The following is a 13,071-nucleotide window of genomic DNA, read 5'->3' as shown; positions in this document are numbered from 1 at the left end:
GGATGTGAAATTCTGGTAATTCGTAAGCTTTCAGAGTGTGTCATTCTGTATTTTCAGAGCTGTGTTTTAATTCTAGTTACCTAAGGGAATTCCAAGTCCCTTTAAAAAAAGAAAACCTCCCTAAACATTCACAAATTAGACTAGTAAAAATATTTATTAATTAAAATTTATAAATTACTTGTGCATAGCCACACAATGCAGGTATAGAAGATTGTTTAAAGTATAATGTGATAGTGTTGTTATAATAACTTTTTGTTTGTGTATTTTACCCATATATTTTATCTAGTACACATGCCTAGAGCAGTGTATAGGCACATTTTTAAAAAAATGGAAATATATAAAAATCCAATGGTGAGAGGACTACTGAAGGGGGATTGCCTATTTTGGAAAGAAACTGCTCTCAATATATATTGTAACACCACTTCAAACTTTTTTATTTCATTGTGTTGTTTGATACACTGGTCTCCCTCTCATTTGCCTTGTGTATCTGAAATGTATTTGCTTATTTTTCTAATAAGTTTCTGCTGTATTTACATTACTTTGCTTCAAAAGTGCATTTTTAAGGATAGTGTTTCTCACTGTTCTCCTTTTCCCACCCTTCCCCCTTAATAATTCCCCTGGACCTCTGTTGCTTGGAGCAGACTTTGGCTAGCCCCAGATTCTATGTCAAAGGCCATGACCCAGATGTCACAGCAGCCCATGCTGCTGGCCTCTTCTCTGAATAATTATCTGGAGTTTATTGTGTTGAAGGGATGGGCTTGGGGGCAGTGCAGTCACCCTGGAAAGCCAGACCAATGAACTATCCAGCCGGACTGCTACACAACAATGGACCTGTAGGTTATGCAAAAAAAAAAAAAAAAAAAAAAAAGGGCAGCACAAAAGATTAAATTAAAAATGGGCATTTGGCCAGATAAATGTATCCTTAGAACTTAAACCTAAGGATCTAACCCTATCAGTTCTTTCTGCCTTTAAAGGGCAATAGTGTTTTCAAAAACTTTTAAATTGAAAGGAAAAAAACATGTTTTTAAATTGTTTTAGTATGTTAGAGCATCACTGACATGGTTCTCTTCTCCCCCTCCCCAGCTTTTTAAATCACTATATTGGGCTGAAAAGTATAAGTTGCTGGTATGCTCAGAATCTCAAGCACTAGAATGACAGTTTTCTTAAGCAATCCCATACAATTCTCATCCTGGAGGAAGGTGGGGCAGGAGGGAGAGAAAGCCTTTCCTTTCTATCTACTGAGAAATCATTTTCTTTCCAGTGTGTCAGAGAACTGAGACGTTCAGAGCAGTGGGGTATAGGAGAGTGTCCAGTATCTGGATTTAATATGAACCAGTAATAAGTGGTACTAAAATGCCCTATTTTCTTTAGGTTCCTTTATCTGTTTATATCCCCAAGAATGATTTATTTTTTAAATTTCAAATTCAGCTTTTGGTGTGCTCTCTCGCCTTTTAAACCTTTATGAGTATTGAATGAAAGGCTGCTGGAGGTGGACTTGCTGTTCTAGGGGGTGGGGGTGGGGGGAGTTCTTTCATGGTCCTGACCTCGGATTCTTTCTTAATTTTATCTAGCCCTGACCTGTTGGCTCTGCTCTGGCTCCTTTCAAGGCCTTTGGAGCTTCACAAACATGCAGCAGCTGAAAGAAACAATGACAGGGGTTTTAGGGGCTGCAATATTACACTGTCTTCTAACCTCGGCTAAATAGTTTGTAAACAGATGCTTTCTATGATGCATTTGCCAGAAAGCCAAAATGTTGGCTGTGTTAACATCAGCAAACACAGCTCTATAAAATTCTTGATTTAGGACCATCAGTTTGTCCTGCAGGATGTTTGATGTGTAAAATGTGCTCTAGGGGGGAACACAATAAATGTTCTTACACACACCCAGACACATACACACACACACACACACACACACACACACACCCTACCTCTTCCATATTATTATTATTATTATTATATATATAAAATAATGTGGAAGGTCTATCTATATAATGGAAGATCTTTGAAGTTTTACGGAAAATACAGAACTGACAATTGCAGAAAATCATTCTTAGTGATTTTTCTGGGAGTTCTGTTTGTGCAATCTTGAGTGGAATGATTATATTTAATAATTTCACCCGTGGCAAAGATATCAGGAGCTGCTTTTTTTTGTTTGTTATCCTCTGATTTCTCATCCAGACATTCCTTCCTCACTGCCCCCACTCTTTCTAGCAGTGTATTCACTGGAAGTGCATGATGACACCATCTGGCAGTAACAAGGTATAACTCCAGCAGATGGAACCAACCTGTGTGTGGGGAGACATTCCTTCCTCTCTCCATGTTGCTTTTACCACTTGGGGAAACATCTACAAAACAAAGGGAATCTTTTTCCTTTTGTAAAATGGCAATAACCGCTACTGTGATCTCCTCATATCCAGTGGTGAGCTGGAGCCGGTTCGCACGAACGTGTTGTTAAATTTAGAAGCCGGTTTAGAACCATTTGTTAAAGGGGTGGGCAATTGGGAGAGGGAGGTTTTTCTTTCCTTACACCGGACCGAAAGCCACATCCGGCCCGCCTGAGCTCCTGGCTGGGGAGGCTCCCCCGGCGCCTCACCCCCTCTCGCAGAGCCTCAGCGTGCCGCGCCACCGGCGCCAGCACTCTGGACCACTCCTGGGTAGCTCTGCAGCTCCTGCGGCTTTGAGCGGCATGGTAAGGGGGTGGGACTGCGATCTCCAGCAGGCTGCGCGGCATCCATACACGCTGCCCTGAGCAGCATGGTAAGGGAGCCGTGCCGGGGCTGGGAGGAGGGATTGGATAAGGGGCAGGAAAAGGTTGGAGGGGGCGGAGGTTCTGGGGGCAATCAGGGGACGGGGAATGGGGAGGTTGGGTAGGGGGTGGGATACTCGGGGGGCAGTTAGGGTGGGGGGTCTCGGGAGGGGGTGGTCAGGGGGCAAGGAGCAGGGAGGGGTGATGGGTTGAGGGTTCTGAAAGGGGCGCAGTCGGGGGCAGGACCTGGGTGGGGGTCGGATGGGGGACGGGACGGGGGCTTGAACTCACCGGGCGGTTCCCTACCGGGTCTTCGGCGGTGGGTCCTTCACTCGCTCCAGGTCTTCGGAGGGCCCGACGACGACGGGCCGCCGAAGACTCGGAGCGAGTCAAGGACCCACCACCGAAGAACCAGTAGGGAACTGGTTCTTAAGACTTTGGCAGCTCATCACTGCTCATATCCCAGCAGAAGCTAGGATTTCAACTTCCATTTCAGAGGCCACTGAGTGTCAGCAGAAGCTTATTGTGTTTTGGACAATGTAAGGTCATCTTGTATATTTTTCTTTATTTGCCACAATGATTTAGAAACTCTGGAACTAAATAAGAACATTGTGACATTATTCATCCTAAAGAATTTTATGCTCTGCCACATACACTGTAAGTCAGTTCTGGCACATTGGTGGTTAAGTCTTTGTTTACAGTAATAGACTGGCTACTTCTATACCAGTGTAATAAAGTGCATTTCTGGTACCATTTAGAATAACATCATTTAGAAGTGGGTGCCTTAGTTTGAAAATTTGTCCCTGTATATTTAAATAGTATGTAGATGGTAATTTCATGTAGCTTTAAAAGTTTCCATTCAATCTAGTCCTTTAAAGAGTTATAAAAAAGACTTACTGAGGACACAAGTATTCCTAGCTGACTGTCGTTTTGTAAAGAGCACTCTTTGATTTTGACATTGATTGGCTTCACTAAAAGGGAAGTGAAAGATTTGCAAGAAGCAGAGTTGATGTCAATAGATATAGTTATTAAGTAAATTGTAAAATAGTTATGCTTAATAAAGCATGGCAGGCTCTAAAATACTTGAGTAGCAGTATTGCCAAGAAGTCAAGTCTCCTCAGCTTTTCACAATGCTCAGCAGTTCTCTGGATTCCTTGTGCATAGAAAAATTCTATAGTAATGTTGCCCTCATTTTCTTGGGGAATGAATTGACTTTCCATGAAAATAGGATTGTAACTTGAGAGCTCCTTTTTAATTGGATTCCTGTATAATCCATCACCATTCAGTGCGGAGACATCAGGACCATTCTGTTTTATATGAAATACTGAATAAATATGGATAACTTAATAGAAAAAAACATTTCCTAGAATCAGATTTTTCTTATAGCCCTTACTTGATTTTGATAACTCGGTGTATAGCAGTAATAACAATATGCTATAGCTATATTATGCTTAGTAACTGTGAATTGCATGGGTATAACCACACCTTTGGAATCTCATGAGATAAAGTACAGGAGTGAAACTTTGTTACCAAGACCTCCTATGAGAAATTTTAACCACTTTCACAATTTTCTGTTACCTCAGATTATAATATATGCTTTTTAATTGAAAGTCCAAAATGCAATTTAAAATTTAAGTAAACATAATTTTAAAATATGTGTTAACCTTATTTAGCTGTGTAGTTTTACTGTGTGAAACCTGTCAGCTGCTGAAGAGAGAGAATACTCCCCCCTAGTGTCCTGTTGCTGTGAGAAACATCAGATGATAGTAGTGGCTCACTGAGGTATTTTGTGGGAGGGTGAATTGAAGGGATGTGGATTACAAAATATCATTTCACCAGAAGATACTAAAGTACCTACAGAAACTGCACACCTTTTCAGCCTATTGAGAAGATTCTGTAGGTCCCACATCAAGACTGGTTAAATATTAATACTTTTGAGCAAAGAAAATTAATCTGTATCAGGAACATTTAAGTAAATATGTTTTAAACTAATCCATGTATTTTAGACGCATTGGCTCTTGCCAATGCTTATTTTATTGAAATCTCACTATCAAAGTACAATTTATGGTTGAAGTCATATACAGTATTTTTCTTTTAATGTTGACTTTATTGGTGGTACCAGATATATGGACCAGATCCTCAGCATAACTTCACTGAGACCTCTGGAGCTATGCCAGATAATATCATCTAAGCATCTGGTCCATAATGTTTTCACAGTTTATGCACTAGTTTATGTACTGCAGAAGTACAATTACAGTAAAACTTGTGAAAACTTTCTAGAGTTAAATGAAACAGTTCATAATTATATCAAACTATTCAAATATATCACACACAGCCAATGTCTTTATTTATTTTCTATTCAATTAAGATACTGAATTTTGTGTGAAGTTGGTTAAGTGAATCCCTAAGCCCAGTTGTTGCTGAATAGCAACAATCTTTTGTGGCAGGGATGTGTTACTTCTGTGCATGAGTGATGGCCTCTGTGGGTTTTGCGTTGACTTCTGAGGTTCTGAAGCCACCCCATTGCTGTCTAATGTACATGGATGGCATATATTAAACTGCAGACTGTCAGACCCCAAGGTGGGCATGACATCACCAATCTTTTATCAGTGATTTATGTTGAAACTGTTCAGGATACCTATACTGGATAAAGATAAGGAAGCCCCTTAAGTTTGTTTTCTCTCCAAGGATATGCCTGGCTTTAGAGAAAGACTGTTTGATCCAGTTGATGAACTGTAAGATAAAAGTGTTTATGCCAAGTCTGTATTGGGATTGCCACCTAGGAATAAATCATATCTCAAGCCAGTAAATCAATCCAACAAATAATGCCCTTCATATTCTAAATACAAGCTATTTCAAAACAAAAATATCTTCTTTCCCCTTCATAAAATAGATTGTGAAAATTCCTTTTCCTGATTTATCTGAGCTCGAGACAGATTTGTAGGTATTGGTGACTTTGTTTTGCATATGGTAAAGTCTTGACCAATATATCTTTTGCAGATATCCTTTGAATTGGATATTGTACCAATATTATGAGAGTAATTTGTGATTTTATATTGTTTTCTTTGGCTGTCCAGTACAGTTCCTCTTACATCCTTTTTTTGTCCTTTTGTCCTTTTTGATCTCCACTATTTTTAGGTTGTTTCAGTCCAGTACATAGTGCAGCACCCTTTAGTAGTAACAGGCTATAACGCCAATATGTGCTTTCTCAGCCATGAAACCTAGAGTCTTGTGAAATGCAGCAAGGCATGGCAGCTTAGTAAACTCTCTACAAGGATTATGGATTCAATTTTTGATCTAGGCAACCTAGCTAGGAATTGAACCATGCTGTCTCAAGTGTAGCAGATTCGTTATTTAAAGAACTTTGCTTTTAAGCAGTAAAGACAATTCAGAGAGCTTCTTGTGTTGAAAAGGAGCAGATTGCTTGTGTTTATATATAAAGTTAATGTTCTTTATGTGATCGGTCTTTGAAGCTTTTCATGTTATGCCAGAGTAAGAGCAATTATATTAAATTTTGTACTTGATGCAGACTAATGCAGATGCTTTTATTTCAAAAAGTCTGATTAAAAATAGTGTGACGGGAAGATGTTTTTAAAAAATTACTTTATTGACTTTTGGCAGTGAAATTCTCCCTCCACTCCCCAAGTCTTATCAAGTGTTAATGAGGAATTCAGGTTAAGAAAAAAGCAGTGAGTATAAACAGACCTCACAGGCTCATTCAGCTCAGCAGGACATTAGGCTTTAGCTATTCTTCATTGCACAGTGAAGATGATCAGTTCTGGGTGACCACTTTCAAAGGCCACAAGGCGTTTTTGAAAGTGCTCTGCAGGATGATAGATTGTCATGTCTGTCATCCTGTGTCTTGCGGAAATGCAGCAGGGGTCTCCTCTGGAGGAACTTATAAAGAAAAGGATAGACTGTGAAACTTGGTCAGTTGAATACCACTTGGCTATATGGTGTCTCTTTAAAGGCCTGCTAAGTAGTATTTGAATTCCGGATTTTGCTAAGAAAGGATGGGAGAATTCAATTCAAATAATAAATGAAAAACAACTCCTCCAAACCTCACCACAAAAATCATTCTCTGGGATGTTGAAAGAAGTTCTTATAACTAAATGTAAGTTAAAAAATAAAGTTTTCTTAGATCTCTCAGCTAGAAGCAGAGGAGCCCAAATACCATGTGATGGTGTTTCTGGCCAAGCAGGAAGCCCTGGAAGGAATAAGATCCCATTTTTATGAGATTCCCAACCTAATTTTTCAGTGCCAAGAAGTTTTAATAGTTAGGATTTGGTATATCTCAACTTTTGGGTACTTCGGATGTTCATCTTGCTCTCATTTTCGGTTTTTCAAATGCTCAGATGTTTTTCTCATTTCCTTTAGTTACTTGGGAGACAGCCATGATATCTTGACATTCTGCTGAAATTTCCAGTTTTAAAACCCATCCAGACATATTTTCTTTTATTTTTTCCTTGAGATCAATCTAGGTATCTGAATCTGCCTTTCTAATTGTAGTCTGTGGACTAATAGCACTTGACTTAATAGATTTATAAAGATATATTTTCAGGTTAAAAAAATATAATCAGTATTCCTTACCTGTGCTACTACAACACTTTATTATTTAACACTGACAAAATGTTTAAAAATAATTTTCCTTTTATCATTTGTTGTTTACTTGTAGCATTATATTCTGCTTGGACAGTGAAAACATATTGTTCAATTTCACTTTTTGATTCTCATATGCACTTATTTGCTGCAAAGTTTGTTTAAAACACAGCAGAGGAGAATTTAAATCCAAACAAACTCTTTCACTGACAACTTAAAATCATGAAATCATTTGTATTAAATTTGGTAACAAAAAATAATTAAAACAAAGTCTTCACTTGCAGCATTACCTACCCAACAAAATCCCATTAAAAGTTGTTGTTTTTCTTTAATCCCTCCTAGATACTGTTGGAGTATATGAATCTGCCTATGTCAATATATTCATTTATTTCAAAACCATCATGAAAGCATTTCACAAAATACAGATTGTGACACTTCCATAATAAGTTAATAATTTTCAAGTTAACAAGTTTTTGTTAAGATGGTACTAGAAATGCAGAGGACCTGCAGAGGGAGCTAAGGATTTAACTTAAACAAAGGGTCATATGTGTTTTAAGAAATGTCACTGAATTAAGTCCACTCGAATTGTCTGAGATGGGCTGCATTAAATACTAGTTTAAACAGAAAAGAAGTTTAATTTCAGAAAGAATAAAATTACAATGCAGTCATTTTAGGATGAAGAAAATACCAGACAAGGCCAACACACTCTTGTAATTTCCGTTTTAACTTAAATCTTCTTGGAAGGAAATAGATCCTGTATCCACGAACAATAACACAGGAAAACATCCTAACACATCTCCCAATGCTATAACACTATAAGAATTCCAGCAATAGCAATGGAGAGTTTATGTAGCAGTAGCAGAAAATTTACTCCTTACTTATCAACTTGAAAATCAATCTGAAAACTTTATGTACACTCTTGTTGCAAATATCAAACAAATTTAAAAAAAACCTGAGAGATTAGAAGAAAAAAATACACTTTTTCTCTCTCTTTTTTTAGTTTGTTTACTTTGGTGAAGATTTTCAAAGGCTAGAAAGAAAAGGCCTAAGCATGTTTGGTAGGATTACTCTTAGACCTACCCAAAAGATCCATCTAAAACCCACCAGGGAAGCAGAAAACCCTTAGAACAAAATGTTTAAAGGATTTTTTTTTAAATTAGGACATAAAGGGAGCTGTATTAGAAAACAGAAGTGTTTTTTTTTGAGACGATTAGTTTTTAAATCAAGTAGACAGTGACCCATTAAGCAAGCCAGAATCAGCTTTAAAGAAAACACCTAAAAGATAGTATTATAAGTCATAAGATGTATTAATTAGCATTATTGTATTCACTGTATAAACTCTGGAGGCCAATGGCCATATCATTTCTGCCTGTTTCTTGGTTGATTCCTGTCCCACCCACCCTCCTGTCTTTGTCCCATCTCACTCCATCCTGTATCTCCAGAAACAAATCTCAGTATCTGGAACTCATTCTACACTCTCTACTCCAATACCCTACTTTATATTCTGAATGTTATTTCTATGCACTGAATAATGTTCAGTAAAATCCAGCATTACAGCCACAAAAGTGAGCCACTGCCGTGGAAGGAAATTGAGATTCATTCCACTCCTCTGAAGTCTATGATATAACGCTGGTTTAGGCCAATGGGAGCAAGATTGGAGTTAATCTCTGATTCCAGTGAGCAAGTTTTGAACCAGAATTGTAATAGGATCAAACTGATCGCAGCAGCATCCTAGTGTTTCTGTAGAAATTTGAAAATCTGTATTCTTCATTTGTAATCTAATTATTCCTTTTCTATCTGTGCAGATCCCAGAAGAAAGTACCATGTAAGGCTATTGGCATATAATAGCATGGAAGAAGGTTACCAGGCGGACCAAACAGTCAGTACTCCAGGATGTGTCTGTAAGTGCTGAAGCTGCATTATCCATTCTAGTAACAGCCAAGAAGTTCAGGATCCTTAGCAGCCCTGCATGTCTGTGTTTATAATCTAATAAAATATCAATTTATAAAACCTTTTTAAAAATCACAGAATTTGTGACAACTACAGATCCCCCGAATCCTCCCCAAGCACCATTTAGCAACAGTCTTCTGTTGTACTTATAAAACATGAAATATAACTGGGAAAAGCAAGATAAATAGCAAGCCGCACTTCCTTCCTTTGTCGTTCTAGTTAGTCCCTGCACCCCGTCAATGATTTTTCAGAGATATTTCCACTGTTCCTGCTGATGTTTTATCCCCATTTTTAATTAGACTAAAGGGACTGATCTCTTGATGTGGTGCTAGTTTTTGCTAGAAATCATGTAACAGTCTGAACCAAACCCCTGAGCACTGTCTACCCTTGGGAAATATCAGATCTGGATCCAAATTTATCTACTCAGATTTATCTAATCTGCCAACATTTTTAAAGAGTTCATGAAACAAATCTTGCTTCTCTTTGTTTAAACAGCTGTCCGTGATCGTATGGTTCCTCCTCCACCACCACCCCACCACCTATATGCCAAAGCTAATACTTCATCTTCTATCTACCTCCACTGGGGAAGGCCTGCATTTACCTCTGCACAAGTCATTAACTACACCATTCGCTGTAATCCTGTGGGGCTACAGAATGCCTCTTTGGTGCTCTACCTTCAAACGTATGTACAGTTCTGCAAGTTATTCTTGGTTCCCCAGATCCATCCTCTTTACTGTCTCATCTGTGATTACCGCTTACTGTAATATTTCTCTCCAGCTGCAAGGAAGGTACTTTTCCCAGGCTTCTGCCAGTTCTGATTCTTAGGAGGTGCTATTAGAACACCATAGTTCTTCACCTTTGTTGACAGACTGGGTCTCCTCCCTGCCACTTTCTCTTCACTGAGGCTGAGGTGTTCAATTCCAGCCCTGCTCCACAGTGTAGCTGGGTCATGGAATGAGGACACGAATGTTGAGTTGCTTGTCAATGATGTGATGGAAGTTTAATGTATCTCTGAGCTCTTCTTTGTCCGAAGAAAAGCGAAACTGGAAGAGTGTTAAAAATGATGTGCTATTTACAGATAAACTTGGCAAAGATAGGACATGGTCAAATGATCTAATCCCAGGATTAAACTACATAACTTGATCTCAGCGTGCCACTGAGTGCACTGAGCCCTGAAGTGCGGAGTGGTGCAGAATCCAAAGCCTGCCTGTGTGGCAGGGAACAAGTTCCCATGGAGAGGCAGCACAAGCATCAGAGGAACGCATGGCTCTGCAACTGTACAGGGAGGGGGAGTCTGTCTGGGGTCACTTCTCCAGCTGGTTGAGATGGGCACACAGCATGGGCTGGCCAGCATTCCAACATGCTGCTACTCCATTAAGGCTGCCTGTGTTTGGGGCCATGGGGCTCATCAAGAAATAGCCAAGTCCCTGCCTAGTCCATGTCTGTGCATATGGCCCCTATAGTTGCAGCTGATAGGCATAGGGGAATTTGGTGAGAGAGAGAGACATCTCTATTCACCTGCTGCCACCTGGATTGCATGTGTGCAGCGGGTGTGGCACCACACTCCCTCTGCCTGCTTCTGCAGAGCCAGATGCTTATGGACTCTGTGAGAGATGTGTATGTGTAACACACTCCACTCTGAGCACAACTAGGGATCTGTACCAGCAGGATCAAGCTGTGCTCAGCACTTTTGTGGATCCCACGTGATAGGGCTGCCCTTTGCATCACTGGCAGGATCAAGTCCTACTTGTGGTTCTGACATACCCCTCTATGACCTTGATCCCAAATTTTTCTTTAGTTTTGGTGCCTGATTTGAGATGTTGGCTGATTTTCAGTGGTGTTAAGTACCCACAACTCTGCTTAACTTCAGCTGGAGTTGTGGATGCTCAGGATGCCTGGAAATCTAGCTCTGTATGTCTCAAGAAGGGCATCCAAAATTAGAGATCACTTATGGCATTTGAGCCATAACCTCTCTGCCTCAATTTTCCCATTTGTAAAATGGGGTTAATATTTACCTGCTTTCACAGGGGTGCTGTAAGGCTTTGTTAATGCTTGTAAAGGACTTAGACAATGAAAACTTCTGTCAGTGCTAAGTATTTTGATTGTGTTAATTAATAATAAAGTATTCCACAGGTGTATAGGAAATAAAAAATAAAAATAAAAAATTTCAAATAAAGCTTGCACAGAAGATGCAAACAGTACACGGGAGAGTAAATAAATGGCCAGAGGCAGATTCTGTGCTTTGTAATGCCAGTGTAAATTCAGGATTACTCCCCTGATGTCAGTACTGCTAGTCAGGTACATTACAATTAAACCACGTATCACTGAGAGCAGAATATGGCCCCCAAAGAGTCAAAGCAGATCCAAATTTCTCATTAATTTTGTGACCAACTTCTAAAGATTAATAAACTGTGACCTAAATACCCCGAGTGACAGTCACTGGTGGACAACTCAAAATAGGTTTAACTGGTCCACAAGCCTTGCACTAGTCCTCTGCACAGGGGTGAATTGCATATTAGTGCCCAAGGGATCTCTTCTGGATTTGAAACCATCAGCTACCCTTAGTATTAAATATCTTTTATTAATTCTTTTGTATAGGTCGGAAACTCACATGTTGGTTCAAGGTCTAGAACCAAAAACCAAGTATGAGTTTGCAGTTCGACTGCATGTGGATCTGTTGTCTAGTCCCTGGAGTCCAGTAGTTTACCATACTACACTTCCAGAAGGTAAGAACAGTAGGGTATGGTTAGCCAATAACAGTACTGTACTAAAAAGGAAGTTTTCTAAGTCAGTGGGCCTGGAAACTGTCATCTAGTCTGTTTTGATTTTTGTTAAGTGAATTTTATCTTTCATCTTTCTCCCAGTTGCTTTGCTATTGCTCCTGTTTGTTAGGTTTGTCCTTTTAACTGCATTTCTGCACACCCTCGCTATTTTGCAGCTGAGAAAATGTATACGAATTCTGAGAGAAAATCCACAGTTAATGGAGTATAAAATGTAACTTGCTTCCTCCATAAATATCATTTGGATTAAAATAACATAAATAAGAGCTTTAAATTATCACGTTAAAGGGAGACTGTCAACTTTTAAATCATATATTTTGGGAGGAAAAAATCTTTATCCGTATTATCAAAACCTGAAACTATCAAAACTAAAGCAATGTTAAAAATCCAATTTCCTATTCACTATTTGAGATGCTTGTTTACGCATTTGCATTTGTCAACTTGGACTATGAAAATCTGTAGTAAAGTCAGTTTCACTTTCACCTTCTCTGTGCTGCAGTATTTGAGTGGCACACACTAAGGGAAATGTTAATTTGTTTATAAACAACTGTCTCCATTTGAATGAAAAGGAAAATCATGATCATAAGATGTTTTTAAAAGCTTGATTTTACAAAATCTAAGCTGTAGACTAAATTTGAACTGAAAAGAAAGTGTCTTTTGAGGACACTGGTGTGTGTTTGCCCAGTTGTCTACTTAGCTATAGCCATTGCTATGGTATTAGAATCTGCACATCTTTTTCCTTTGGAGTAATTTAAGTGCTTATGAATGTGTTTACCCTAATAATATTGTGTTACTGTCCTCCCAGCGCCAGCTGGCCCTCCGCTAGGAGTGAAGGTGACTTTGATAGAAGATGATACTGCTTTGGTTTCCTGGAAGCCACCTGATGGTCCTGAAACAGTTGTTACTCGCTATACTATCCTCTATGCATCTAGGAAAGCTTGGATTGCTGGAGAGTGGCAAGTGCTACACAGAGAAGGTAAACTATAATCATAAA

General features: G+C 39.1%; 1 protein-coding gene across 2 annotated transcripts in view; it reads left to right on the top strand.

Moving 5' to 3' along the window:
* The window catches only part of PRTG (protogenin), a 123,558-nt gene that overhangs the window by 95,580 nt on the left and 14,907 nt on the right, over positions 1–13,071 (top strand). For both annotated transcript variants that reach the window (XM_024101849.3, XM_008164102.4), the window contains 4 exons: positions 9,153–9,248; positions 9,793–9,979; positions 11,896–12,023; positions 12,883–13,053. In XM_024101849.3, the coding sequence (XP_023957617.2) occupies positions 9,153–9,248; positions 9,793–9,979; positions 11,896–12,023; positions 12,883–13,053 (582 nt within the window). The remainder of the gene's footprint in view (positions 1–9,152; positions 9,249–9,792; positions 9,980–11,895; positions 12,024–12,882; positions 13,054–13,071) is intronic.

The sequence above is a fragment of the Chrysemys picta genome, chromosome 10 (assembly GCF_011386835.1).
Source record: "Chrysemys picta bellii isolate R12L10 chromosome 10, ASM1138683v2, whole genome shotgun sequence".
NCBI lineage: Eukaryota > Metazoa > Chordata > Testudines > Emydidae > Chrysemys > Chrysemys picta.
Note: the sequence above shows the minus strand (reverse complement) of the source record. Positions and strands in the feature narration are given on the sequence as shown.